This window comes from Caretta caretta, chromosome 27 (genome assembly GCF_965140235.1).
Source record: "Caretta caretta isolate rCarCar2 chromosome 27, rCarCar1.hap1, whole genome shotgun sequence".
In the NCBI taxonomy this organism is placed as follows: domain Eukaryota; kingdom Metazoa; phylum Chordata; order Testudines; family Cheloniidae; genus Caretta; species Caretta caretta.
In genome coordinates, this window is record NC_134232.1 from 9,035,320 (window position 1) to 9,062,793 (window position 27,474).

Genomic DNA, 27,474 nt, shown 5'->3' on the forward strand with positions numbered 1-27,474 from the left:
AGATGAGCCCTGTCCCCAGCTCTGTCTCTGCTCTGCTTTCCTCTCTTTCTGTCCTTTCCTTTCTCCCATCTCGTCTCTCTCACCTCCAAGCCAGCCTCTTGCTCTGCCACTTAGGAACACAGGGATAGCCAAATTGGATCAGGTAGTCCAGAGGCCGGTGGCTAGTACCGGCTGCTTCAAAGGCAGGTGCCCGGAGCCCCGCAGTCGCAGATGGGGGACTTCCAATCCTCCCCCTTTGTCACCCCTCTTTCCTTCTCCTCTTCTTTGTCTCTTATGTTCCCTCTCTTTCTCTGCTGCTTTCCGTCCCTTTCTTGCCCCCGTCTCATCCCTGCTCTCCCACCTCTCTTCCTGCCACTTTCTAGCTTTCTCTCTCTTTCCCAACGCATTCCTTCTCTCTCACCTTCTCGCCACCCTTGGTGCCCCACATCCCTTGCACTGTGCCTCAATCTCTTTCTCCCTCTCAGTGCCTGCCTCCTTCTCTCTCTACCCCCTCTGCCAGCTCTGTATGGTCGGCTAGCTCTCTCTTCCCTTCTCACCCCTGTCTCTGGCCTGCTCCAGCTGCTCCCGGCACTCCTTTTCACTCCCCTTGCCAGGGAGCGGGGCAAAGCAACTCCCTTTACAGTTTGTTTTCTTTCCCTAATGCTTGGAGGGAAGGAGCCACACGGGTCCTCTCCGTCCACAGCGAAACCGGTTTCCTCTGCTGAGCAATGGCTGCTCCCTGGTCACTGGTTTGCATTCAGGAGCCCTGGGACGGATCTCCCCTGCTGGGAGCAGTTTTGTCCAGGGGATCCCGAAGCAGGGCCAGCCCCGGGTGAGAGGTACCCACGCTGGGAGCCCTGGTGCCACGGGGCTGGCCGTGGCCTGGCTCACAGGTGACGCTGGGTTTTAAATAGCCCAGAGAGGGGACATTGTTCGTGTTTTCCATTCGCCACCAACGTATCCCCTCGGAAACATGGGGACCCCCGCAATGGGCAGGGGGCAATCTCACCCCTAGCCCCATGTGTATGGGGGGCAAGGATGCTCCAGACAGACCTTACTCGGAGGTAAACCCACCGCCTCCCTACTAGTGGGGCGGAACGCGATGAAAGGGACCCAGCGGGGGGAGGGGTCTGAATGGGGGGGCAGATCGGGGGCAGGGGAAACAGATGGATCTTGTAAAGGAGTGTGACTCTGAGTGGGGGGGAGGCAGGGCAGAGGGGGATGGGAAAACTGGGGGGCAGCATGAGTCTGAGCTTGGGGGGCAGCTGGGCACTGGCATCCAAAGGACGTTGGCCCCCGTGGCCCTGAGGTGAGTAACGCTGAGCAGGGACTTGTGTCTCTCCAGGGCCCAGGGCCCCAGTGCTACAGGTGGGGAAGCCCGGCCTGGTCCCACAGGTTCCTCTCGGGTACCAGCAGCCCCCGAACCGCAAACTGGAGGCACGCCAGGGTGGATGCTTATGGAGGAGCTGCACGTCAATCAAAGCCAGTCCCTGCACCCCGCCTCCCTTCCATGGACCAGCCTGATGGCTCGTGCCCCCTTCTTTGGGGCCCAGGCCCACCTCAGCCAGAGGACAGAGGGGTGGAGGCCTCAAGCAAAAAGGCCAGCAAGTGCTGACTGCATCTCTGCCTGGGGAATCGGTCATGGTCCAGTTGCCCTCATCCCCCAGCCACTGAACGGGCATTGGGTTGAGGAGCATAGACCGGGCACCTCAGCTCACCCATCGCACTGGGCCTGGCGGTGCAGGAGGACTGATCAGACAGGGAGACACAGTGCGAGTCTAACAGAACCGGCTCCATCGGACCGACCGACCCCGCTTCAGAGACTGCCCTCTCTGGGACGTGTGGGGCCAGGCCGGCATGCACTGAACTCTTCGGAAAATCAGACCCCACCTGACCTGCTCCCGAGGGGCAGGCTGGGATCTAGGGCCTGGAGGGGGAGCTGCCCCGTCCCTTCGTAGCTGATGGCCTGGGAGTGAACCGGTCATATGAAGAGCCTAGGAGAGGCAGGAGTTCTGGGTTCTGCACCTGGGTGGCCTTGGGGAGACAGGTGTAGACACGGACTGATCCCTGATCCCACCCACACCGAGGTTTGCACATCTGCCCACGGCGCTGGTGCACAGAGCCCCCCAACCGCTCAGCTCTGCTGAGGCCCAAGTCACCCCTGCCTTACAGTGAGACCATTGTACCCAGCTGGCCCCGTGCCCTCCTCCAAAATGACATCACAGGCTGTTCGCCAAACGCTCCCCCAGGTCCACTGCATCTCCGCGTCTCTCTGCAGTGCTTCCCAGCGCAGGATGGAGCGGAGCGAAGGGGAGTCGCTGGCTTTTCCCGGAGTCTCTCCCAGCCCAGCTTGTGAGCTGAACGGATCCTTCTCAGCAGATGTTGTTTGTTTCCCTTGCAGGGCTTGGAGAAGCCGGCCGGGGGCGGCGGGGGGGGACGGACGCTGGAGTCATTTTTGCTGCTGCAGCTGCTCCTGTTCCTTAGAGCACAAGCAGGAGTGGAAGGAGGTGGAATCTTGTGGCCGGAGGTTTTGTGGGGCCAGCAAGGAAGAATCTGCGAGGATCCGTGGGTTTGGACCCACCGGGAGACGCGCCGGGGAGTAAATTCGCGTTGGCGGGAGCCTGTTCCATGAGCAATGACTGGACCATGTTGTACAGATTAAAGAGTCAGGTCCCCTAGGTGGGTTCCCCCTCCCCACGCTGCATTGCATGTGCGTGCGTGTGCGTGTGTTTCTCCTCCTTCCACTCTCTCATTTATACCCACTTTTCAACCACTAATTCCTGCCTTCCCACCCCTCTTCACCTTAGCCGGAGCACCCTTACAGACAGACTAGAAAAGGGCTGGGGCCCACCGGATCCTGCAGCGATGAAATAGGGGGCTAGAGGAATGACCCTGCCTGTGACTACGCTGCTTTTCGCCGGGACTGAGCTCCTTTGGAAACTCTGGCCCTCCCAGAGCACGACCCTTTCTAATGGCACGTGAGAGGGCTGGTAGTGGCGGGGCAGGGCAGCAACATCTCAACAAGCCAGTGGATTTTATTTGCGGACGGGATCCCTGGTTTCGAACGGTCAAGCGCTGCTCCAGAACCGGGCAGAGGACCGGCAGAACCGGGCAGAGGACCCAGCTCTGCTCTTGAACTGCAAAGGTTTGGACTCTGCCATCGAACTTTCCCTGCGCGCTTAGGAACTAGCCAGAGGTCTGAGTTTTTGCATCGCTGTATTGTTCCTTCTTTGGCGCCTCTTGTTTTCTTAACCTCGCTCCCCGCTCCTGGCATTTTTGGCTCGGTTTACGTCCGCTCTCGAGCAAGGAGAGGAGAGAAAGATGCTCTTTCATCGCTGACAGCAGCTGCTGCAGCTTGAGGGATGGCACCGGGCCTGGGAGCGCGTTAGGAATGTGACGGGATCCAGCGAGTTGCCTCGGAGATGCCTGGGTCTTGCAGCAAGTTCCCGGGTGTGATATGGTCCTTTTCAGAAGCAAAGTGGGAAAGCCTGGCCCAGAGGAAAGGACACGTGTTCTCTGTTGGTGGACCCGAGAAAGAACTGGGGAAGCTGCATGTCTGAAGCAGTGAGTGCCTCTAAGCCGAGTGTGTGAGAAAATGGGGATATCTGGACAGTGGGTGAGAAAATGGGGATATCTGGACCTACAAAACCTGGCTGATAGCCGGCCACAGCTACACACCTGTATATGAAAGCAGGATGCGTGTGTGAGCATGTTTGCATTGGGGAGGCTGCGCTGTCGTGTGAGGATGCTTCTGAGTCTGCTTGCGTGCGGGGTTGTGAGTCTGTGTCCTTGTTTGCGTGTGCCTGTGGGTGTGAGTCTGGGTTCCCGAATATGGGGAGATGTCTGTGTGGGGGTGGTTGTGAGTCTGGTCTTGGGTATGTGCGTCTGAGTGCGAGGCTAGCCTTGTTTGGATGGGGGGTGGTTGTGAGTCTGTGCTGTTGTGTGTGTTTGGGGGGGGAGTGTTTTGTGTAGGTTTGCGGCTGGCTGGGAATCTGAGTTCGTGTTCGTGTTCGTGTTCGTGTTCGTGTGTGTGTGTGTGTGTGTGTGTGTGTGTGTGTGTGTGTGTGAACGCACAGGGGTGGCTAGAGGTCTGTGTTCATATATGGATTGTCACCGGCCCTTTAAGAAGGGAGACGAGAGGGCACCTGTGTCTGGTCAGTTGACCCACCTAATTAGGTTTAAGAGAGGGCACCTGGGCCCTACATGGCTGGAGATTGGGTGATTTAGAGTCAGGGAGCAGGTGGAAGGGCTGGAAAAAAAGAGAAAGAGAAAGCCACAGGATAGCCTAGGAAGAGCTGAGCTCAGCGGAGACCTGGATCAGAACCACAGGTGAGAACTGACCAATGCTGGGGACATTGGTGGGCAGAAGTATGGGGCAGTGGCCCTGGAGTAAAGGGGGAAGCCCCAGCTCAGTGAGGGGAAGCCAAGCCTAGAAGTAAGAGGGTGGACCCTGGAGAGAGGTGTCCTGGGCAGGTGTAGGACTTGCACCGGCAGGGGGGCCTGGGGAGTGGAGCCCTGCAGGGAGCTGTCTTGCAGGAGACCTGACTTGGGGGCTGTGGTAAGAATCAGGAGTTTGGCTGCCATTCAGGAGGCCTGCAGAGTGGGGCCCAGGGTCAGAGGAAGGGAACTGGGACCCCAGTACTGCTATTGACTCTTGGGTGGGGAGCTGGAGGTGCTGTCCCTGGAGAGGGGTGTGGAAAAGCCTGCTGTATCTTTCTCTGGTTAGTGTGGAAACTGGAGAGGGGTTTTGTTACAAGGGTTTGGGAGGATTCCTGAATGGGTGCATGTGAATCAAGGATGTATTGGACAGTGAGGGGCTGCGCTCATTTCATGGGTGGAGTGAGAGGGAAACTGAGGCAAGGCACACCTGTTGTGTTGCAGATGGGTACCTGAGTTGGGGGAGTTGCTTTATTACATGGATGTGTATCTGTGGTGGGCTATAAAGTACATTTATGTGGACAGACAATGACAATGAAGCCCTAGATAAATAGAGAGGGGTCTGTTTGGCAGTTTGTGAGCCTGTGTTCTTGTGTGTGGTTTTCAGGTTGATGGATGTGGTTGTGAGTCTTTCTTGCATGTGTGTGATTGTGAGTTTTCATCCATAGCTGGTTGTGAGTCTGTGTTTCCAAGTGTGCTTGTGAGTCTGTTCTCCTCTAGGGATGGGGCGGGGGGAGAGGCTTAGTTGTGTGTTGGGATTCCTGTGAGTGTCTCTGGCATGGCTCATTGTGAGCCTTGTCAGGTGGGAGGCTGGTTGTGAGTCCCTGTTCCTGTGTGTGACTGAGCTCTGGGATCTTGCTAGCATAACTGTGCGTGCGATTAACAGGGAGGCCAGCACCTGGGGTCTGAAACGCCCTTTGCTCAGTGAATACCTTCCTCGCTACGCAGAAAGTGGGTCACCCCAATGTGGCATAAAGTCTCTGCTGAATACTACCCTAAAGGAAGCAATGGAAGAGGGTGCAGGATTCAGGTGGGTTCTGAAAGACCAGTCTTGGTGGGCTTCCCTATTCCAGGCGCTCTGATCTCCAGAGTCTAATGGAAGGATGGAGCTGACACGGGAATAGAAGATGGGAAAGGGGGACAGGGAGCAAGAGAGACTTCCCTAGAAAGGAAATGTACACTGGGATTTTTCAGAAATCCCACCCATCCAACAAGCAACCTGACATGCTTCAGGCTGACTTGTTTGGCCTGTTATCGAATAGAGCTGGTTAGAAATCTTCCCAGGGAATATTTTTTCACTGGGAAATGCAATTTTGACCATTTCGTTTGGGGGGGGGAAATAGACCCAAAGCATTTTGATAAGAGCATTTAACATGTTTTAGTATGTTATAAAACCATGTCCCATCAAATCAATCATAGAATCTAGGACTGATTTGATGGGACATGGTTTTATAACATGCTTAAATGCTTTTGAACACGCCACACGACTGACTATGGCTAAGGCTAAGATTTTGTCATGGCTATTTTTAATAAAAGTCACAGAAACAAATTCCCGGAAGTCATGCGCTGTCTGTGACTTTTGCTGCTGCGGCTTCATGGTTTTCCCCCACCACCACGGTAGCTCGGAGCTGTGGAGTTCCCCTTCTGCCAGCGGCAGCTGGAAGCTGGGTGGGGGGGCAGCCGTCCACCCGTGGCGGCTGGGAGCTGCAGGGGGACCATATTTCCCCAAGAGAAAATGGGACACCCCTGCCAGGGCTCACCCGAGGCGTCCCCCGTCGCTGGAACCCTGAGGAGGGCCCCCTCACGAGTCTGTCACCTGTTGCTTGACCTCCCTGACATAAATTAATTATGACTTATTACAACAATCTGTAACCCACTGTCCCTCTTTTGGCCCAAGACTACAGAGGTGTGAACTGCCCACTTCACCCTGAATGGCCTCTTGCAACATGTGTTAACTCCTTATGCTAAACAACCTGTTCCGGCTGGAAGTTGTTTGTGCCACTTGGAGGCCCTTTCCCAGACCTGAAGAGCTCTGTGGAGCTCAAAATCTTGTCTCTCACCGCCAGAAGTTGGCTCAGTAAGAGCCACTGCATCACCCGCCTGGTCTCTCCCCTATCCTGGGACCAACGTGGCTACAGCGGCCGTGCGAACGGCCAGAGAAAGAGTTCACCTCCAGATTGGAGGCCCAGTTCTCTCTCCCATTCAGGCCTCTGCTTTGGCTAACGGGGTTCCACAAATCTTGGCTCATGTCCATATAGCGTAGGCGCTCCCGCTGTGATCTTCAATACCTTGCACGGCCCCACGCTACAGAGAAGAAGAGCTGGCTTTCCCAAGCCAGCTCTTCATGGCATGATCCCCGTGTACCCAGCTGCATGAGTGTGTTTCTACCCTTGTGCCATATGTGTGGTGGGAGGGCACTGGCGGGAGAAGGTGTGCGCCTGTGATTGCACAATCTCTGCTGGGGTCCTTCATGGCTGCGGACAATCTTAGCCCCTTAACAGCTGTTCTGGCACGCACCCTAAAAAGGTCTGCCAGCTTACACCTATCTCCTGGGGAACATAAGAATGGCCCTACGGGGTCAGACCAAGGCTCCATCTAGCACCATATCCTGTCTTCCGACAGTGGCCAACACCAGGTGCCCCAGAGGGAATGAACCGAACAGGTAATCAAGTGATCCATCCCCTGTCACCCATTCCCAGCTTCTGGGAAACAGAGGCTAGGGACACCATCCCTGCCCACCCTGGCTAATAGCCATTGATGGACTTTTCCTCCATTAACTTTAGTTCTTTTTTGAACCCTGTTATGGTCTTGGCCTTCACAGCATCCTCTGGCAAGGAGTTCCACAGGTTGACTGTGCGTTGTATGAAGAAATACTTCCTTTTGTTTGTTTTAAACCTGCTCCCTATTAATTTCATTTGATGCCCCTTAGTTCTTGTGTTATGAGCAGGAGTAAATAACACTTCCTTATTTACTTTCTCCACACCAGTCATGATTTTATAGACCTCTATCATCTCTCCCCTTAGCCGTCTCTTTTCCAAGCTGAAAAGTCCCAGTCTTATTAATCTCTCCTCATACGGAAGCCGTTCCAGACCCCTAATCATTTTTGTTGCCCTTTTCTGAACCTTTTCCAGTTCCAACAGATCTTTTTTGAGCTGGAGTGACCACAGGTGCAGGCGGTATTCCAGATGTGGGCATATCATGGATTTATATCGAGACACCATGACCTTTTCTGCCCTAGAGTTAGGGAGCAGCAAAGCTGGAGCACAGAGACAGAGTTTCATATTAAAACGTGCTTTAATTAATCATTGCTCAGTGGTTTAAGCAATCACTGCTATTTATTACTTCCCCGCCTCTCTCCTGCTTGTGACGGACACACGCACACTGATCTCTTTAGTCCCCACCTGTTACTCTATTTCTCACAGTGGGAAAAACAAGATTTTTCCCCCATCTCCCCAACCAAAAAAAGATTCCTTGGCTGTTTGCCGCGAATCCCCTGGAGTCAAGAGACAGGAATGTCCCATGTTGGTCTTTACCTGGGGGGGGAAGGAGAGAAAAGCCCTGGTAATAAGAATGTGTTATCCCTGTATGGCTCTCCCCCTTCGAAGACCTCAGCCCGGGTAAAATATTATAACCCAGGCTGAGAAATGAGCAAGCAGTGGCTCAGGGCCTAGAGCCCAGGTCTCCTAACTCGCAGTCCTGTGTGCTAATCATTAGGCCACCCTGCCTTCAGTTAAAGGGCCAGCTTTCAAATAGCTTTCACAGCCATACTTTTCATCTAGCGTTTTAGTCCAAAGGAAGCAGAATTGACTAAACAGCTTCCCACCCCCACCAGCCCCTTGCTGGCTGCCCTAGCAGAGAGGCCAAGGTCTCAATGGACCCCAGAGGCTGAACTGCCCCCTCGGCCCAAGAAGGGGTCAGTCCCTACATCCTACCGACCCCAGCTGTGCTGACAAGGCAATGTAGCTACAGCCCTGGGGACCAACTGTCTGTGGGGCCTCATACACCCCTGTGTGAAAGGCAGGGGCTGTGCTGGGAAGTAGTCCCCATGCAGCCCTTCCACCTGCCCTGCAGCCTCCTTGATGGGGCAAAGAAGCCACAGAGCAATGACAAATCAAGCCCTTGAGGCCTGATTCTCCCCTGGCTCCCCCCCCCATTTCAAGCCCACTGACTGCCTAGGGGGAACAATTAACCCTTAAAGGGGAGGAGCCACCTGCCCCAGGCCACGGCTTTGAGCCCTTCCCCCCCCCCCCCCACACCCCACCAATCAATTATCAAACCCATTCTGTGGGCCCTGACCCAGGTGGGCGGGGAACACTCACTGCTGGGCCAGGATGAGCGGGACGTGGGCGCTGTCCTGATGGCCCTGCAGCGGGGACACCCTCTCGCCCGTGCGAACGTTGAACATGGGCAGGGTGGAGAGAGGGCGGGGCACGTCCCGGCTGCTGGCCATGTGCCTCAGCTCCTCCGTGTTGCTGTGGATCGTGTTGTGATGCACCATCTGGACACTGGCAACCAGGAGATGGGGGAGAGCAGAGAGGACACAATTAGCCTGGCCGGGGGGCGGGGAGGGAGAATAATAATTGATTTGTAGTGTAGTAGCGCCTTGGAACCCTAGTCCTGGACCCCACTGTGCTAGGCGCTGTATGTTATGTATTAGGTGTATTACGGTAGCACCTAGGAACCCATCCTGGGCCCAGATCCCAGTGTGCAGGGCGCTGTACAAACCCAGGACAAAGATAGCCCTTGTCCCAAAGAGCTACGTGCGCTCTCTCTCTCTCTCACGTACACACACAATGAAATCCTTGTTCTGTTGGAGTCAGTGACAGAATTCCCACTGCCATTGCTGGGGCCAGGATTTCTCTCCCCCCCCCCCCCCCCGCGCACACAAACACGCTCCGATGCTAACCCCTGGCTCGTGAGCTGAGCTCTGCAGGGATAGCGCGGGTGGGATTTGAGCGACGAGTCGCTTTGCTTCTTTAAAATCTCTGCCTATTCCTTAGCTGCATGGCCACGCCACAGGGGAAACCAGCCCCATCGGGCCACGTTCCCCGCATCACAGGGCCCCTCCGACATCACAAAGCACCAGGCTGCGCTACCATGGTTACTAGCTTGGGCCAGTGACTGGGGGGGGGGTCTGCCTTGGAGCTCAGCACTGCCTGCCCAGCCTCCCCCACGCAGGGAGCCGGCAGAGGAACGAGGCAATCGAGTACTAGCCCCGCGGAGCCCAGCCGTGAGGAGCTAAAGCCCTCGCGTGTCACGGGCCTCACCCCGTGCTTTCATAAAGGGGCTGTTAACGGCAGCGTTCCCTGGGTCCTCGGCGTCTTTCGAACCGAGGAAGCGGGACGCCACGTGAACGGTCCGAGACCGATCGGCGCCGGGAGAGGAGGAGAACCCCAGGGAGCTACGCCAGGGCCAACCGCCCCACGTCGCGTCGTTTGGGGCCGCACCTCCAGCCGGAAACGAGACCGGGCAGCCGGGAGGTGGCTCCAATCTGAAGGCTAGTCAAGGAGAAGTGTCTCCTATTGGCCAGCAAAATGACTGATCTGTGTGAACCTTGCGAGGGGTCCTCTTTGGCATCAGAGCCCCAAGGTTCAACCACAAGACCAGGAGCCCCCACGGCCTCGAAGCATGCCAACCCCAGCGTCTCGGAGCTCATCCTTTGGGCTGTGGCCACCTCCCCGAAATGCCAAGGCCTCTCCCTGGAGGCCCTGAAGAAGATAATCACCAAGGCGGGCTACGACGTGGTGAGAAACAAAACCCATTTCCTGCGCGTGCTCAAGGGGCTGGTCTCCAAAGGGCTGCTGAAGCAGATGACTGGGATGGGCGACTCGGGCTCCTTTCGCACTGGCAGGAAGAAGAGGGACGTGAAGAAGAATCAAGTAGCCGCCAAGAAAAGAAAGAAGCCCGGGAGGAGGAAGGCACCCAAACGCGTGTCCTCCAAAGCCAGCCGGCCAGCTCGCCGGGGTAGGAAACGGCAAGCCGCCGTGTGAGGGATTGCATCCCCCGCTGGGGCTCCGCTATGAAACAGGGCTTAATAAAGGGATCCGTGTATTTAAAAGCTCTCCCGTGTCTGGGTGAATCCTTTCAAAGTGGGTTGCAAAGAGGAAACAGCCTTGGAAGTCAGGAGGGTAGCCTTGAAAGCCTTCCCAGCCCTCTGGGCTAAGGGTCATCAGTCTGGGCCATTGTGGTGCGGGGGAGAACTCTGTGGGATTACAGAACTGATGCTTGATAACTAGTCTAATCCGTCCCCACTTAATCTTGAACTGGAGCCCCTCCATGTGCTTTGAAGGCAGCCCAGCTCCTCTCTCAGATGAGAAGGGAAGCCAGGCTTCTGGCCATTCAAGGTCTCATGGCATAATTTGCACACGTCAAGCTGTCTGTGCTCTCCTGAGCCCAAATTAGGGAGGCAGAATAAATATATAATCATCAAAGTTCCTCTTGCACTTTCAGTGGGTACAGTGCTTTTCTCCCCTCCCTTTACTATCATGTAGCTTTGCTGAGCGCTGTTAAACAGCCATCATGTGCCACCCCAGAGGTGGCAGCTAGGTGGAGTGATCTGTCAGGGCTCCGGAGGTGCATGGGACAGAATATTTTCTGTTAAGGTGTTGTGATAGGCCTCCATCCAACATGGGGAAGTCTGATCTAAGGCGCCCCCCCCCCGCCACACACACACTTCTTATGACCTCACAATGCACTAGCCCTGGCTCTTGCGGTTACCACCCACATCTGGCCTTCAACGGAGCTCTCAACAAGCAAAATGACTGATATGAGTGAGTCTTCTCAGGTTCCCTCCTCTGATTCAGTCACCCTGGATCCTCGGTTAATCCAGGTTCAGAGGTACCTGAGAATGCCGGAACTTCCAATCCATCCTCTTCCGGCTTCTCCAGTCCACACGAGCATCAGGTTCTAGGCTCTCTGACCAGCCCAAGTCATCAAATTCTAGGCTGTCTGGCCAGCCAGCTGGTGCCAACCTTTCCAAGCTACCAAGTCACAGTGTCTCCAAGCTCATTCTGGAGGCTGTGGTCACCCCCTTTCTCTGCAGGCTCATTGTAGCCGCTGGCTACCACATGGAGAGAACCTGATCTCCAAAGAGCTCCTGCAGCAGCTGAAAGGCACCAGAGCTTTGGACTCCTTCAGAATCAGCAAGGGGGGAAAGAAGAAAGCGAAAGCCGTGCCCAAGAAATGAGGGAGGCCTCCCAAAGAGTGGGAGCAGGAAGCCTGGCAGAAAGGGGAAGGCTGGTGCTGAGGGATCTTTCCAGGGAGCCAAGAGGCTGCCCAGCCAGGCTGGGCAGCAGCCCGTGGAAGTGGGAGGACCTTCAGAGCCAGAGGTGTAATACTGCCATGAATATAAGATTGCATGTCAGCTCTCCCGTGGCCTCTGGCACTGTGAAGGGTGGGAAGGCACCTGAAACCCTAGAGAAAGGAAGAGGGTGGGGGTGGAATGGAACCTGAGTTCCTGGGACTAGGGCCTTTGCAAGGCTCTGAACTAAGTAGCATCTAGCCCCACCTACGTGGGGACAGGAGACCAGCCTGGGGTTGCGATGGGGCAAACTCAGCCCAAAGCGCTGACCACAGAAACCAGGTGGAATGGATTCCCTCGCTGTGCTCGGGCCTCTCTCTTCTTTGAACCCAGGGGAGGAGGGGGTCCGATCAACCCAGAGGGGCAGACAGCGTTTGACAGGGGCTGGTCCCAGTCTGTGGAACGAACTCCCCCAGGAGCTAAGGCCCACCCCAAGCCCCCTGGCATTTGGAGTGGAAGGTGCGGAGCGCTGCTCCCACCCGCCTTCACACACATTTCAAAGACCCAACCCTACGAAAACAGAACCCTCCACTGCCCCCACACTCCTCCCCCAGGGGAGAGGACACGATCCTCCCATGACAGATGCTGGCTACATTGCTGAATGCCCGACTGGCAGGTGCTCGTACACCGCAGGGGTGAGGGCAGCATGGGATCCTATAGAGAACGGAGTAGCTTGAACTCCTTGGATGGGGCTGAAGGGGAAAGTCCGATTTCTCATCCTCTGAGTGTGGACGCTGGAAGCAATTGTGTCCCAAGGTGGAGACCCTGCCCTGAGGCCAAGTCACTTCGGGAGAGCGAGTGGAGCTGAAGCGGGGGATGGGGAGTCCTCAGGTCTCCAAGGATCCCCCACCAAGGGCAGAGAGAGCCCCCCAGTGTTCCCGCAACACAGAGCTGAACGTGGATGGACGCTCCCATGCTCAAGCATGCGTAGGAGGATCGGGGCGGAGGTGCCTGAAATCAACACGTGGGTCGGTGAAATCAACACGTCCCTCCACCATCCCAAGCAACCCCATGGGGAAGCCGTCCAGCGAGGCTGGACTAGGAGAGCACTTGCGGTCTGACCTCACCAGCTGGGCTGCCGTGGTTACTGGGTTTATAGGCTGGGGTGGCAACTGCTGGGCAGCTCCCTGCACAGGACGCTTGGTCAAGAAGCAAAACGGCAAGGAGCCTTGCTCCGTTTCCTTGGGCCTGCAAGCCCCAGCTCCATCAAAGCTTCTCAGGCAGCATAAACCAAGGTGTCCCAGCCTCTCCCTGGCCTTCCTGATGGCCGTGGTGACCTCCAAGCTGCCCCTTCCCCTGGCAACCACCCAGGAGACCCTTGAGGCCGGAGGCTACGCCATGGCAAGGGCAGAAGCAAGCACTGCTTCAGGAAGGTGCTGGCAAGGCAGCTCCTGAGCAAGGTGATGGGCATCCAGGCCTCGGGCGCTGCCAGAGCCAGCAAGGGAAAGCGGAAGGGCAAAGCCCACCAGGAAGATGAGGGGACCTCCAGGAAAGGGGAGAAGGCCACCGAGGAAACACTTGCCATGGTCGGCTTTGCGGGAGGAGGAGGAGGGTCATGCATCACCTCCATATTAGTGCACATAACCAAATTCATTCCACACCAGTGTGGGAAAAATTGTGACAGACCACACACGTGGCAGGCTGGTTCGGGTAGGGCTAATCGTTCTGCAACGTGCTGGCATGCAGGGGATCAGCAGTTGGGTGCCAGGGCATTGAATGCAGCAGGGACAGGCCTCCGGGAAGGAGGCAATCCCTTGCACTGCTCAACAGCAAGGCTGGAGAGAATATGGCCCAGAGGAAGGATCACTGCCATGGAGAGTCTTACAGGGGCTGGGTGGATGTGAAGGGAGGAACAGGATGTCCTCAGACTGGCAAGGACAGAATAACAAGAAACATGCCCACAGAAGAGCGGTGTATGGACGGACACACTCGTGGGTGCACACTCGGGTACAATTCCTAGGCCAGATTCTCCCACCGCTGCACACAGGTGACTCCCAGGGCAAGTTGGTATACGGTGACAAGAGAACTGGGCCCACAATGGGCCAGATTTTCAAGTGCTTGGCCCCTACAATCAGAACCTACAGAAGAGCTCAGCTCCCATTTAGGTGCCTGAATAAAGGCCAGGAGTCAGCGCCCTGCCACTCCCGCTTGTGACACTCGTGGCTGGATTTCCCAGCATGCACCCACCACCCTGAGCTGTCCACGAAACCTGCTCCTGCTTGGGTGCTGAATGCTTCGGAGCAGCCTGGCCCTCTGCTCCTGGGAACACAAAGGAAAGCTCAGCACTCGGGGGGGTCTCTGGTCACCTGTGGGGTGTTTGGTTAACACCTTGCAACCCACAACAATATGAGGACAGCACATTGCACAGTTGGGTCCCAAACAACCCTTTTGACTAAATATGAACGTGCCAAGCCTGGCTATATACATCTTGCTGCTCTACCTGGCCGCTTCTAACACCCAGAACACAGTGAGCACCGCAAGCGGGCTTGCAAATGATTTAAAGGGATACTCCCCTGCTCCTCTCCAAGGGGGCCTGTGCCCAGACACGCCCCTACGCAGACATCACAGGGTGCACCTGATGTCACAATCTACCAAGCTCCGGTCTCATGGCAACCACTATGTTCTAGCAGCCCAAGTGTGGCCAAGTGGGCTGGGGCTTACAGCTCATCACTCGCTTGCCCTGTACCCTTGCCCCCAGCTGACCACAGCCCAGAATCCAGCACGGTGAGTCAGACAAGGTGGGTCCCTGGTGGGAGAAGGTCCTCAAGGAGAACAGCCACCAAGCGAGGCAGCCAGGCCAAGACGGGCCAAGGCTGCAAGGCCAGAGCTAAGAATCCGTGCGTCCCCAAACGCAACCATTAGGTGCAGCTTTTCCTTGGGTCCTCTCCGGCAGCCAAGCCTCTTGTACCCCGAGCTGCCAAGAGCTGGACACGCAACTCCAGCCAGAGGCTGGGCTCGGTGAGCAGGGCCCACGCACAGCGAGCTGGTCCTGGGGCAGCAGGACAACGGGGTTTTAGCCGCCTGGCGAGTCCTACGTCTCAACGCGGAACTCCCAGACGATATAGACATTTAGCTGGTCTGAAGGGGCAGACCCTAAACTGGGACAGGAGACAAGGAGCAGCAGCTCCCTTAGGCAAGCAAAATGGATGACACACAAAACCCTTCTGAGGTTCTTCCCCTGGATTCAGCCGCCCCAGCTTCAGGGAACCCTGAGCCAACAGCCCCAGGTTCTGCTGACGTAGGCTCAGCTAACCCAGCGGCAGAGACCCGTGAGAATCTCGAGCAGCCTGAGGCGTCTGGTTCCAGCCTCCCCAAGAAGACCAAGCCATCAGGCAGCCAGATCTCCAAACTATCCAGCTTGCCTGGCGTCAGCCACGCCAAGCTGTCCAAACCACTGAGTCGAGGACTCTCCAAGCGCATCCTGGAGGCTGTGGCCACCTCGAAGAAGCACACTGGCCTTTCCCTGCAGGCTCTCAAGAAGATCATCGTGGCCACGGGCTACAACATGGCCAAGAAGAAGACCCATTTCAAGAGGGTGCTCTTGAGCCTGGTGACCAAAGGGCTCCTGCAAAAGCTGAAAGGCACCGGGGCTTCAGGCTCCTTTGGGATCGGCAAGGAGCTGGCCAAGAAGATGGGCACAGGGCACAGGAAGAAAAAGGCACCCAATAAACGAGGGAGGCCCCTCAAGGGTGGCATAGCAGCCACAAGCCTGGCTGAAAGAGGGCAGCTGCTGACGATGGATCTTCTAAGGAAGCCAAGCCGTCAGCCAGCCACGCTGGGCAGCAGCCAGCCAACGCTTGAAGGATAGACCCACCCCTACTACAGGTTTACCCCTGGTGGAAATAAAATGGTGGCTGTATTTAAAAACTCCCCATGTCCAGACTCATCCTTGGGAACCTGCCTCCAGGAGAAGAGAGGGGGAGGGGTTGAAGGAATGGTGATGTATTTACACCACGTGGGGCTCTGATCCCTATACATCTCCCAAGCTATGTGTGTGTGGGGGGGGCAAGTAGCACCCTATGTTGCTGGTCAAGCTTTCACATTGATCATGGGGCAAGGGACCCTCTGCTCTGCAAGGCTCTGTCGTTCCGATTAAGCCAGAGGACCAAGGCACGAACGACATGCAGTGATCAGAGGGCGTGCTGGGTTGTTGCAAAAGTGGGGATTTGATAGTCCCTAGGGGAAGAGGTGCCCTTTATGGAAGGACTTGAAGGAGAGAGATCCTGGACTGGCAGGGCTTCCATGCATCGGAGCCAGTATGGAGGAAGGCATACAGAGAGCCTGCAATCTGACCAGACAAAGCGGGAGGAGAAACAGAGGGGAAGTGATGTACCCAAGGTCACACAATGAGTCAGTGGCAGAGCCAGGATTAGCACCCAGGCCCATCAAGTCCCAAGCTAGTGCCCTTGCTGCTCGACCTGATTCACCTGCTGTGGCACGAAAATGCCCGGTGAGGTTAACTTGGTCCTGGTTAGCCGGGGATTTGGCTTCCCCGACCATGAGTAGCTTGCAGTTTCATGGTGCTGGGTGCAATGCCCTCTGGGAGGCAGAGACCGGGACGCTGAGATACCCGCTGGCCTTTATCCCAGGATTCTGATCACACAAGCACTGGGGGCTGGCTCCTACCGCTAGCTGGCTGAGCACCAAGCTGGCATGTCAGGAATCGGGTCCCCTCCTGCTCTGGGCACAGAACACCCAACAGATACGTAGGGAGACACGCTCACTCCATTGCAGACATGCTTAGACCCGCTCCATCCCCCCCCCCCCCCCCACACACACACGACACAGCCCGTCAGCTCCCTTCTGACACCCCTGGATAAGAGTAACTTCCACGGCAAGGCAGAGGAGAGCCTTGAACCCCACACCCAGGGGCCTGCAGGGCGCCATTTCAATCAAATCAAGGGCCTTTTGACAAATTACATCTTGGCAGATCCTTCAAATCTCTAAATCACAGTCTGTAAAAATTGCGATGTGGGGTGACACACACATGGGCATCACGAGCTCCTTATGACATCACAACTGGCCCACTTTTGCTGTCATGGTTACTGCCAGGTTGTCCTGGAGCTCAGGGACAGCTGTAATAGGCCTGCAACCTCACATGGAAATAGCTGACTTGATCACTGGGAGCCAACTGGAATCCAGCAGGAGGGATTGAGCTGAGTCCATTTCCCCAGGTACCTAGCAGGAGAAAGTCCTCAAAGAAGACAGCAGCCAAGCCAGGATCCTGGATCTCCAAGTCAGCCTGCGAGGAACCAAAATTGAAAAGTAGCTGCAAAAATTCAGCACTTTCACTCAGGAAACAGTGAATTGGCAGCTTCCCTGTGTCCTCTCCTAACTGAGGTCCCTGGAAATTAAACCCAAGGAGCTGTGGAAATCGGTCTGAACGTGGAGCCCATGCCGGGGTTTGGATTCGCTGAGGGGAGGCCAATCTGCACAGTGCTGGATCTGGAGCAACCAGGCTGCCTACTTCACTCCAGGGTTCGGTGCTGCATCTCAAGCTGGAAAATACACAGTAAACAGGCAGGAAAGACCTCTGGCTGCCAACCGACCAGGCAAGGAGCAGCGAGCAAAATGACTGATACGAGTGAGTCTTCCCAGGTCCCATCCTCTGCGTCAGCCAACCTGGATGTGGCCACTCTGGTCTCAGATAAGCCAGATTCAGAGAGAACTGAGAAAATTGATACTTCCCGTCCATTGGTTTCCAGCCTCTTCAAACCAGCCCAAGCCATCAGGTTCTAGGCTCCTCAACCAGCCAGCTGGTGCCAACCCTTCCAAGCTACTAAGTCAAGGTGTCTCCAAGCTAATTTTGGAGGCTGTGGCCGTGTCCAAGGGGTGCTCAGGCCTTTCCCTGCAGGTTGTCAAGAAGATCATCATGGCTACTGGCTACTACCTGAGGAGGAACGAGCATCACTTCCAGAGGGTGCTCAAGAACCTGGTCTTCAAAGGGGTCTTGCAGCAGCTGAAAGGCACGGGAGCTTGGGGCCCCTTCCGAGTCGGCAAGGGGTGGGAAAGAAGAAAGAGAGAGCAGCGCCCAAGAAGGAGGCCCCCAAAAGACTGGGAGCAGGAAGCCTGGCAGAAAGAGGAAAGCTGGTGCTGAGGGATCTTCCCAGGGAGCCAGGACGCCGGCCAGCCAGGCTGGGCAGCAGCCAGTCAAAGTGGGAGGGAAAACCTCCAAAACCAGAGTTCTAGCACTTCCATGAATACAAGGTTGCATTTCAACTCTCCTGGGGCCAGGCTCAGCCTCTGGTACCAAGAAGGGATGAAGGGTGGGAATGAGCCTGAAACCCATCTGCTAACAGCCAGTGAAGGGGGGGGAATGACACGGGTACCAGCTCAGGCTGAGGTCCTGTAGGATCTTGACCTATGTCTGCACTGCAGTGAAACACCCATGGCTGGCCCTGCTCAGCAAACACTCAGGCTATAAAATTACAGTGTAGACGGGCGGGCTGGGCTCGTCCTCGCCTCAGGGTCCCAGGAGGGTGAGTGGGAGACGTTGGTACTGCTGGCTCCTCTATTCAGATGCAGCCCTTGGCCTGCGGCTATTCATTCTCATTAACGATCCCCTGGCACCTCTCACAAGAGTTGGGGTATTTAGCCCTGGCGCTCTTCCCAAAATCCTACTGGGAGGGGATTTGCATCCTGCTTCATCTGGCAGCCTCCTGCACTAAAGTGGGGCGTCGCCGTGCTGCATGTGCTGTCAAACGGCTGCCTCGTTCCACTCCAGAGGTGGCTGCATTTCAGTGGTGGGCAATGCAATCCCATCCTATGTGTGTCAGTGCTCGGGGATGAATTGGGCTATCGAAATGTAAGAGATTAATTCTTCATCTGCGTGACCCTTCGTCCCTGCAGAGGAAGGCAGGGAACGAAGGTGATGAGAGCGGGATCCGGGAGCGGGACAAGCCTGGAGCCTTTTAAGTCCAAGTTTGAAGGCTGCATTGCCAGGCCCTGAGGGTCAGTCAACAGAGGTCTGCCCAGGCCACCGCAGGGACCTGCGTCCGGATCTGCTCACACTCACGGCAACGTGACAGTTGTGAGATATGAGTGGGGAGGAGAAAGAACTCCTAGGTACTGGCATGACTCGGTGTGTACACCCCCAGCCACCCAACACAATCTCAAACAACCCCCCAAACACACACCCACGTTGGCAAGCAAGCACACAAACTGCCGAAGCCTGGAAACGTGTTAAAATACAAACAGGCAGAAAACACACAACCGTACCCCCCGCAAAGCACACACACCAATCAGCCTCACAAACCCACACCGACATACAAATCTCACACACACCCCCGCATGCAGACACAATGGTGATCGCTGAATCACTTACTCAGAGGTCTTCCTATCCCTTTTGTGCCTACGGGGGGAAAAGAAAGGGGGGAGTGGTCATGAGATATTGCCAACAGCTGAGCTTAAAATTGTCATCAGCTAAGCCAGATGTGCAGCCAGGCCCCAGTAGAGATAAATCATAACTTTAAATAACCCTTGAGCAAATGTTTATAGACAGCCTGGCTGGCCCCAGCCACGTGAACAGCAGCGAGAAGTGAAGTGTGCGCGCACTGCTGCCCTCTGCTGGAGGGACTCAGAGCTGCTGTGTGTCATAGCCCCAATACGTCTCACAGCTAGTGGAGATCCTCGTACGGCACAAGTGGCTGAAGGGGCGGGGGGCTGTTGCCAATTAGGCCAACAAACTTTCCCGAATTGCGAGCTCAGCTGTTAAAAGTATGTCAAAGGTCACAAGATGTGACCAAAAATGAACTTCGGGAGCTGAACTCTCTCCCCGCTACCATGACAGACGGGTGCACGATCAGTTTCCCAGAGCGGGGGAAATTCCCCCCAGAGCAGAGGGGCCAGCCGAAAATCCAGGCACATCTGCAGCCCTTAGGGTGCTAAGTGCTTTGGCAAGGGTGGATTTCACTCAGCCCCAGGGGGCTCCAGCCATCAGCAAACAGGGAAGTCCTGAGCACCCCGATCAGCTGGGGAGGGGGTCTCCAGCTGATTCCTACATCCCTTCCCATTTCCTGGCTCCAGGGGCATCTATCCAACTTACACTCCCTCCCTCCTACAGTACATGATGTAGGCCAGGAGTAGGCAGAGCAGGAAGGCCACCAGCAGAGGTAGCAAGATGGTCAGCAGATAGTCAGACAAGAATGCCTTCTCAGGGGAGTCCGTGGGGGGGTTGTATTCACTGCCCTCCTCCAGCACCCCATCGCCCCAGACGGGCACCCCCTCCGTGACGCTGAGGCTGGAGAGATCGGCCTGAAGGAGGAGAAGAGAGAGAAGACGCCAGGATGCCATCACGATTGACCGTGGTCTCTCGGGGGGGAGACCTCTAGGGGTCCATAGATAGGAAGTAATGGATGATGGGCTGGGGTTAAGGCGGCGAACTGGGACTCTGGAGAGCAGGGATGTACCCCCGTGATGCCGTACACCCCCATCTTTCTGCACCTTCGTTCCCCGGCTGTAAATCAGGGGTAGGCTCTTCCTTTGCCTGTGAGCCCTTTGCCACTCACTCTGCGGGTCCAGCCCCTGGCCCACCGGGGCCCTCATCTGAGTTGGGGCCACTAGGTGGCACTGCCCTAATACGGATCCTTAATAATAATCGCTGCCTATTGACTGCTGCAGGGGGAGGAGAGCTTGAGTGAAACATCCTATTAATTCCCATAGGGTGATCGGGAACCCTACAGCCAGGCTAATGTTTCCTATCGAATCCTCTGGGATTTGCCCATAAACATCCCCAGTTATCCCAATTTCCTGAGCAGTGGGGCCCTGCCAACATGCCCCCCCCTCCCCCCCCGCCCCATCATCCCCCCTAGGGACTTAATGAGACTGTACCAGCCCCATGGTTCAGACCCTGCATAAGGGCCTGGCAGAGCTCACTAGCCCCCCCCACCCCGCCACCTTCTCCAAAGGAGCCGCCTCCCTCTGCTGGTGGAAAGGAGCACTGCGGCTGGCACTATACTTTCGGGAACTGAGTTGTTGGGGATTTCCAGCGAAAATGACAGTTTGCTTCGTTATTATGCCGCCGAGTTCCTCTTTCTCCACAGCGACACGGTGCTGCGTAAGACGCCCCTCTGCCTAGCACCTCCCTCCCTTTCATTGAGACCTGGCATTTGTCTTCCAGCAGCACCTAGAGGCCCCCAGCTGAGATCAAGGCCCCGCTGTGCTAGGGGCAGTTCAGACCCACAAAGGCCGGGCTACGCACACAGGTTGCAGCGGTTTAAGTAAAGGCACCGATTTAGTTAAACCAGGTGCAGCTTTGGGTGTAGACTAGGCCATTGCGAAAGCCAGCCCCTGCTGCCCCAGAGAGCTTATGGCCTAAATAGACAAGGGTGGGAGGGGAAGAGACTTGCCCAAGGTCACCGAGCAGGTCAGTCACCGAGGCAGGAACAGAACCAGTCCTGATTCCCAGCACAATACCCTACCAATTGACCAGGAGAGGCCCTAAGGTTCACCTTTGCTGTTGCGCAGAGATATGTAATAGGTGGCATCTCCCAGGGCACTGAGATGGGACACCAGCTCTGGGGCAGGGAGTCTTGGAAACCCAGGTGAAATCAGTGGATTTCCCTGGGTCAGGATTCCTCCCCCTCCCCTGCCCCAGTAGTAAGGCATGGATGCGAGACACCCAGGGCAGCGCAGACATTGTCAAAGCCCCTCACCAAGGTAATGTTGCACCAGTCGACTCTGAATTGAGGGCTGAAGCTGTCATAGCAGGTAATGACCGGCTGCTGCTCCAGGCTGCACCTGAACTGGTTGTCGGAGGACATGGCCTCCATCAGGCAGTTGGAGAAAGGCCTGCGGGAGCCCACCTTGATGTAAACCCTGGGGAGGAGACGCACAGAGGGACAGGAAAGGTGGGAGGAAGAGGGGTTAGGTGTAACAGCTCGCGAGAATGTCGGTCATGGCAGCCCCAGCCTACCTCAGCTACAGAAGCTGTGGGGAGCAGTTTGGAAGCCCTCCCAGCCATGGGGAATGGGCCAGGAGCCACCCAGCTGTGGGGAACAGTCTGGGAGCCCCCGGCTATGGGGAATGGTATGGGAGCCCCCCCCCACCCCGCCCCAGCTGTGGGGAACAGTCTGGGAGTCCGTTGGCTGTGGGGAGTGGTCTGGGATCTTTCTGACTGGTAGAATCAGCCTAGGAACCCTTTGGCCCCATGGACCAAGCCCTGGTTCTAGGGCGTTTCGCAGAAGTGCAAGCTGAGGGGCCAGGCTGGGGGACCCCAGGAGAGCTTGCACTGGGCAGCCTCAAGAAGGAACAGAGCTACGGAAGCCAATGGGTAGTTGTCTGTCCCGTCATAGTTGATGTTCTACGGGAAAGGTCCCTACCCCTCCTTCCTGCCCTCGATGGGCAGGGGAACACGGCCTCCCCGGTCCAAGGCCGATGTGATGTTGATGATACTCCAGTCCTTCTGCTCCAGCATGATGTCCAGGGCTTGCTGGAACTGCTTCTGCGCGTCCGCTGGCAGGACTTCCTCCACGTCTCGGTTCTTCACGAAGAACTCCGCCTGGTACGGCATCTGGGTGTCTGTGGTGAGGGAGCAGAGAGACCCCGTTGGGAGGGCATCGGGGTTGGACCTGCAGAGACCTCATAAGGGCCTTGGAGTCTTACGGCCAGAACCTCCAGCATTATGAGTATGCTGAGGTGTCTATGGGAAGGGGCAACCTCCAACGGATGCTGGGAGGGCTGGGTGGTGTCGCTCTCTTGACACGGCAGATGGGTCCATCATTGCACCATCAGGTCAGGGCTGCTGCTGGCTCCTCCTTGCCCTGCCCAGGCGAGGGGATGGTGACAGACCTGGGTTAAGCTGGTTGCTAGGAAAGGGGTATGGGTAGCGATGGCAGGGAAGGCGGGGGCATTACCTGGGGAGGGGACAACGGTGAAGATGACCCTTTGCCGCACAGTCTCGTAGGTGTGTCTGTTATACGCCGTCACCTGCCACATGGAGAAGAAGAAAGAGGTTCGGATCCGCGCACGGAACAAAATGGCCACCAGCCAGGTCAAGTCCCACTTAGGCCATCTCCTTCTGCTGGGGAGGGTGGCTCAAACGGCAGACCCGGGCAGGAGGCGGAGAAATCCAAGCTCCAGGGGGTTTGCCCTGTTGCCCTTGAATGGGGAGATGGCTCGCGAGTGCCCAGAGAGCAGCTCCTAGAGCCTGGTCAATAGGGGGAAGGGAGCCCCCAGGTTGCAGCCTGCTCGGGTCTCCATAGGACTTTGGAGCTGTTTAGCTTTATTGCGTTAGGTTTAGTCCCGATGACCAAGCGTTCACCGGCCCCCATGGCGAGGCCGACACAGCCAGGCACCCACCCGCCCCTCACAAGCAACATCGGTTCTTACGCCCTCAGACGCACACACACGGAACCCCCCTCCGGCCCCGTACACCCGCACCCCTCCCAACAGCACCCATTGCCACAAAGCGACCCGCAATGGCCCAAAGCCACACCCCTGCCCGCAAAGACGCTGCGTCCTGCCCGCGCCCCAGGGCTCTGCGGGGGACAGCGCCGGCCCCGTACCTCGATGAGCTGCCTGCCGACGTCCTTCGTGGTGGGGGACCCGTATAGATAGCCTGTCCGGTACGGCCCGCGTTGGGTGTAGCGCAGCCACCGGGGCAGGTCGGGGTATCCCAGCAGCTGGGCGTGGAAGGTGATGGGGGTGTCGGGTGGGATTTCTGAAAGGATCCGCACATGGTTTGAGGGTTTTCAGGGGCCTTCACTTGGAGAGGCCCCACCAGGCTAGCGCTCTTGAGATTTCATCCTGCTGCCCGTCACCACAGGATCTGGGCGCCTTCCATGTAAAATCAAGACCAAGAGCAAAGTCCCCAGTGGACTTCACGGGGAGAAGGGAAGGGAGCGGGGGAGAGGCAGGCAGGGGAGGCACCGTCCCAGCAGCCCAAGTTTCATACCACCCCAACAGCGATGGGACCTTCCCTGGAGCCAGTTCCTACACCACGGCCTGGCCCGTATATGGAGCCAAGCCCAGGGCTGCTGTGTGCACCGCACCCCCAGAGATCCCAGGGGCGACGAGAGAGACAGCTGGGGAGATGCTGGTCCCCTTTCCCTATCCTCAGCTTGTCCATCTGTCCTTCCACCGCGAGCACCTCCGAGCAGGGACCGGCCCTTACTGAATGCTGGAAAGGGCCTGACCCAGAGTGAGAGCTATTCAGAATGAGTAATAATAATGCTAGATAGCTGAATATGAGAGGGAGAGAAATACTGCAGATAGACAGACAGTGGGTTATGTATGGTGATAGAAGTGTCTGGTGATGATAGATTAGATTAATATTGGGATATGTCTGTAGATAGATAGGTGTGTATGTGGATAGAGAGATAGACGTTGAGGGGTGTATGATGATAGATAGATAATTGGGGGTGTATGGGGACAGATACATGGGGGGTGTCTGGTGATAGATTAGATTTATATTGGGATATGTCTGTAGATAGATAAGTGCGGATGGGGATAGATAGATAGATTAGATATTGGGGGTGTCTGGTGATAGATAGATAGATGGGGGTGTTGTGATAGATTAGATTTATATTGGGATATGTCTGTAGATAGATAAGTGTGGATGGGGATAGATAGATAGACGTTGAGGGGTGTTTGGTGATAGATATTGGGGGTGTATGGGGATAAATAGATGGGGGGTGTCTGGTGATAGATAGATAGATAGATAGATAGATAGATAGATGTTGGGGGTGTATGGGGATAAATAGATGGGGGGTGCCTGGTGATAGATAGATAGATGTTGGGGGTGTATGGTGATAGATAGACGTTGAGGGGTGTTTGGTGATAGATATTGGGGGTGTATGGGGATAAATAGATGGGGGGTGCCTGGTGATAGATAGATGAATGTTGGGGTATCTGGTGATAGATAGATAGATCAGATTCGATATTGGGGTATATGGAGAGTTGATATATACATTTGATATTAGTCCTACAGCTTGGTCAGTCCATGTTGGGGAGTGGTCAGGGAATGGTACCAGCCACCTTTGGACCCAGTTCCCAGTGGAGCCCCCTCCTCTTGGATCGGTTATCGGACTGACCTGACAATAGGAATCCAGGAAGCCACTTGCATGGGGCCAGGTTGGGTATGGGGCTGTGGGACCCTCCCGGCGCACTCACTTACCGCTGTCATTCTTGCGAATGGAGGGGAAGGCCCCCTGGAAATGTTCCCTCTTCAGCTCATGGACGAAGATGGCTCCGGCCACCGGCGAGACGTGCCGATCGGGGAGAGCAGCCAGGATCCCAGCCAGGAACACCGCTGCGAGGAGGGTCTGGGTTACAACTGGCGGCCCGGTGGAATGGGAGCATCCTGTGGCCATATGGGCTCCCCCAGATCCAGCCAGGAGAAGACAAGGGGAGCAATGGGCAACCAGCCAGATAAGAGCTGCGGGAGGAGCTCAGGGGGACGGTGTGGCACGGTGGATGTGGCTAGGGCCTGTGAGTCCAGAGAGCCTGGGTGATCTTGGGCAAGCTGACCCCTCCTTCCGTGTCAAAGCGGGAGCCGCTCGGCACCTCCCTCTTCCAAGCACTGAGAGACTTGGGGATAAAATGCCCAACTCAAGAGCCCAGGGGAGGGTTGCCAACTTCCTAATCACACAAAATTGAATACCCTAGCCCCGCCCCTTTCCTGAGGCCACACCCTCTGCCCCACGGCCCTGCCCCCCACTCAGTAAATTCCCCCTCCCTCGGTGGCTCACTCTCCCCCACCCTCACTCGCCTTCACTGGGCTGGGGCAGGGGGTTGGGCTGTGGGAGGGGGTGAGGGCTCTAACTGGGGGTGCAGGCTCTGAGGTGGGGCCAGAAATGAGGCGTTCAGGGTGTGGGAGGGGGCTCCAGGCTGGAGCAGAGGGGGTGAGGGCACGGTCTAGGGGTGCAGGATCTGGGGCGGGTCTGGGGATGAGAGGTTTGGGGTGCAGGAGGGGGCTCTGTGTTGGAGGGGCTCAGGGCTGGGGCTGGGGGTTGAGGCGCAGGCTAACCTCTGGCGGCTCCCGGTCAGCAGCGCAGCGAGGGGGCTAAGGCAGACTTCCTGCCTGTCCTGAGTCTGTGCTACGCCCCAGAAGCGGCCATCAGGTCCGGCTCCTAGGCGGAGGCGTGGCAGGGGGCTCTGAATGATGCTCTTGCCCGCAGGCACCGCCCTCCCAGCTCCCATTGGCCGCAGCTCCCGGCCAATTGGAGTGTGGAGCCGGTGCTGAGGGCGGGGGCAGCGTGCGGAGCCCCATGGCCCCTACCCCCCAGCGCAGTGCCAGGACAGATAGGGACTAGCCTGCCTTAGATCTGCAGTACCGCCAACCGGACTTTTAACGGCCTGGTCGGCGGTGCTGCCCGCAGCCGCCAGGGTCCCTTTTCGACCGGGTGTTCTGGTCGAAAACCGGACACCTGGTCACCCTATAACAGCCTCCACAAACCCAACTACAGCTTCCCAAATAGGCCTTCCAGAACCCCCTGGGGGCAGCTTGGACCCCAGCGAGAGCCCCCCAAGTTTAGAGCGAGACCCGGCTCCGGGCCGCCAGCTGGTTCTGAACTCGGTTGGCTCTGCGCCACCTTCCCACAGAAGCCTCCTGCCCCTCCACCTTGCGGAGCCCGCTGGTGGGCCCAGCCAGAGCGAGTCCGCCGGGGGCGGGGGGAAATGGCCTGGACGGAAGCCGTCCTGTCCCCCTACTCCTGCTGCACCTTTGGCTATATTTAGTTTTAGCTATATTTAGTCCGAGTTTCTGGATTCGCCTTGCTAGTCGCCAGTGACTCTCCGGGCTGGGGCCAGTGGCAGGGCGGGGGTCTCTGTCTGTGTACCCCTCGCCCCTAAGGAGGGGCATTGTTTTCAGCCCCGTGTCTCACTCTCAGAATAGCCAGCTCTACCCCCTTGTTTGAGCCTTGAGGCTGGCTGCTGGCATCTCTCCCCCAGTCCCCCGAGCCCCGGGGCTCTGCAATACAGATAGACACCCCCCCCCCCCCAGCCTCGCTGCAGAGAAACCCCGGGGCAGAGAGAGGATGTTACTTGCCCGTAAGGAAAGGAGTCCACAGCAGTCCCCGGGCTGCCATCTTTGCCCCCTTAGCCTGGGAATCCAGCCAGAGCCACGCTCTGATTGACAGGGACAGGCTGTCAGGACAGACAAGGCGAGAGAGGGATCCGCTGGGGTGGTGGGGGGGTCTAGACAAGGTGGAACTGAGCTCCAGAGCTGGCTGTCTAGCTAATAGCCCGAGGGCGAGCCAAGCGCCACTGGGTATATGCCCGAGGGGTAGATACCCAGTGGGTATGTGCCCAGGGGGGTAGGTGCCTAGTGGGTATATGCCCAGGGGGGTAGGTGCCCAGCGGGTATGTGCCTGGGGGTAGGTGCCCAGGGCAGGTAGGTGCCCAGGGGTAGGTGTCATGGGGGTTAGGTGCCCAGGAGGGTATGTGCCCAGGGGAGTATGTGCCCAGTGGGCATGCTGCAGCCAGCGGGAACCGCAGGGCACGGGGGTGGGGGGGAACTGCCCCAGTGACCCCCTTGTTTTCACAGGAGTCTCCTGGGAATGAGGGGACCTGCTGCAGAACAGCACCCCCTGCTGGCCAGATTCAGTCGCAACTCCCTGGGCAGAGGGATGCCTGACAGCCCCTCACACACACACACCCCCTCGGTCTCCCTTCCTACAGCACGGGGATTGCCCCGGCTCTCGCTCAGGCCCCATGCCTGCCCCAGGTTAGCCTGGGAGAGTTAAAGGGATTACAGGTGGAGAAGGTCTGGCTGTGGGTCCAGGGCCAAGCACCTTGCAGCTGGCGGGGAGTGGCCTCTG

At 56.9% G+C, this 27,474-nt stretch overlaps 2 protein-coding genes and 1 long non-coding RNA gene across 3 annotated transcripts; 2 read left to right on the forward strand and 1 right to left on the reverse strand.

Annotated features, from left to right (window-relative positions):
• Window positions 1–1,945: 1,945 nt before the first annotated feature.
• LOC142070185 (uncharacterized) lies at window positions 1,946–5,965 on the forward strand. Its single transcript, XR_012666187.1, has 2 exons — window positions 1,946–2,658; window positions 2,787–5,965. It is a non-coding gene; the product is annotated as an uncharacterized LOC142070185 (long non-coding RNA).
• A 1,726-nt stretch (window positions 5,966–7,691) lies between these two features.
• Window positions 7,692–26,782, reverse strand: SGCA (sarcoglycan alpha). Its single transcript, XM_048829656.2, has 10 exons — window positions 26,703–26,782; window positions 24,831–24,965; window positions 23,221–23,375; window positions 22,570–22,642; window positions 22,036–22,234; window positions 21,370–21,532; window positions 19,761–19,969; window positions 19,041–19,067; window positions 8,736–8,921; window positions 7,692–7,949 (listed from the first exon to the last, which is right to left on the reverse strand). The coding sequence occupies exons 1-10, from the start codon at window positions 26,740–26,742 to the stop codon at window positions 7,946–7,948; spliced, it is 1,191 nt and encodes a 396-aa protein (XP_048685613.2). The 5' UTR covers window positions 26,743–26,782; the 3' UTR covers window positions 7,692–7,945.
• LOC125626777 (uncharacterized) lies at window positions 14,128–15,585 on the forward strand. Its single transcript, XM_048830192.2, has one exon. The coding sequence runs from the start codon at window positions 14,859–14,861 to the stop codon at window positions 15,522–15,524; it is 666 nt and encodes a 221-aa protein (XP_048686149.2). The 5' UTR covers window positions 14,128–14,858; the 3' UTR covers window positions 15,525–15,585.
• Window positions 26,783–27,474: the final 692 nt, after the last annotated feature.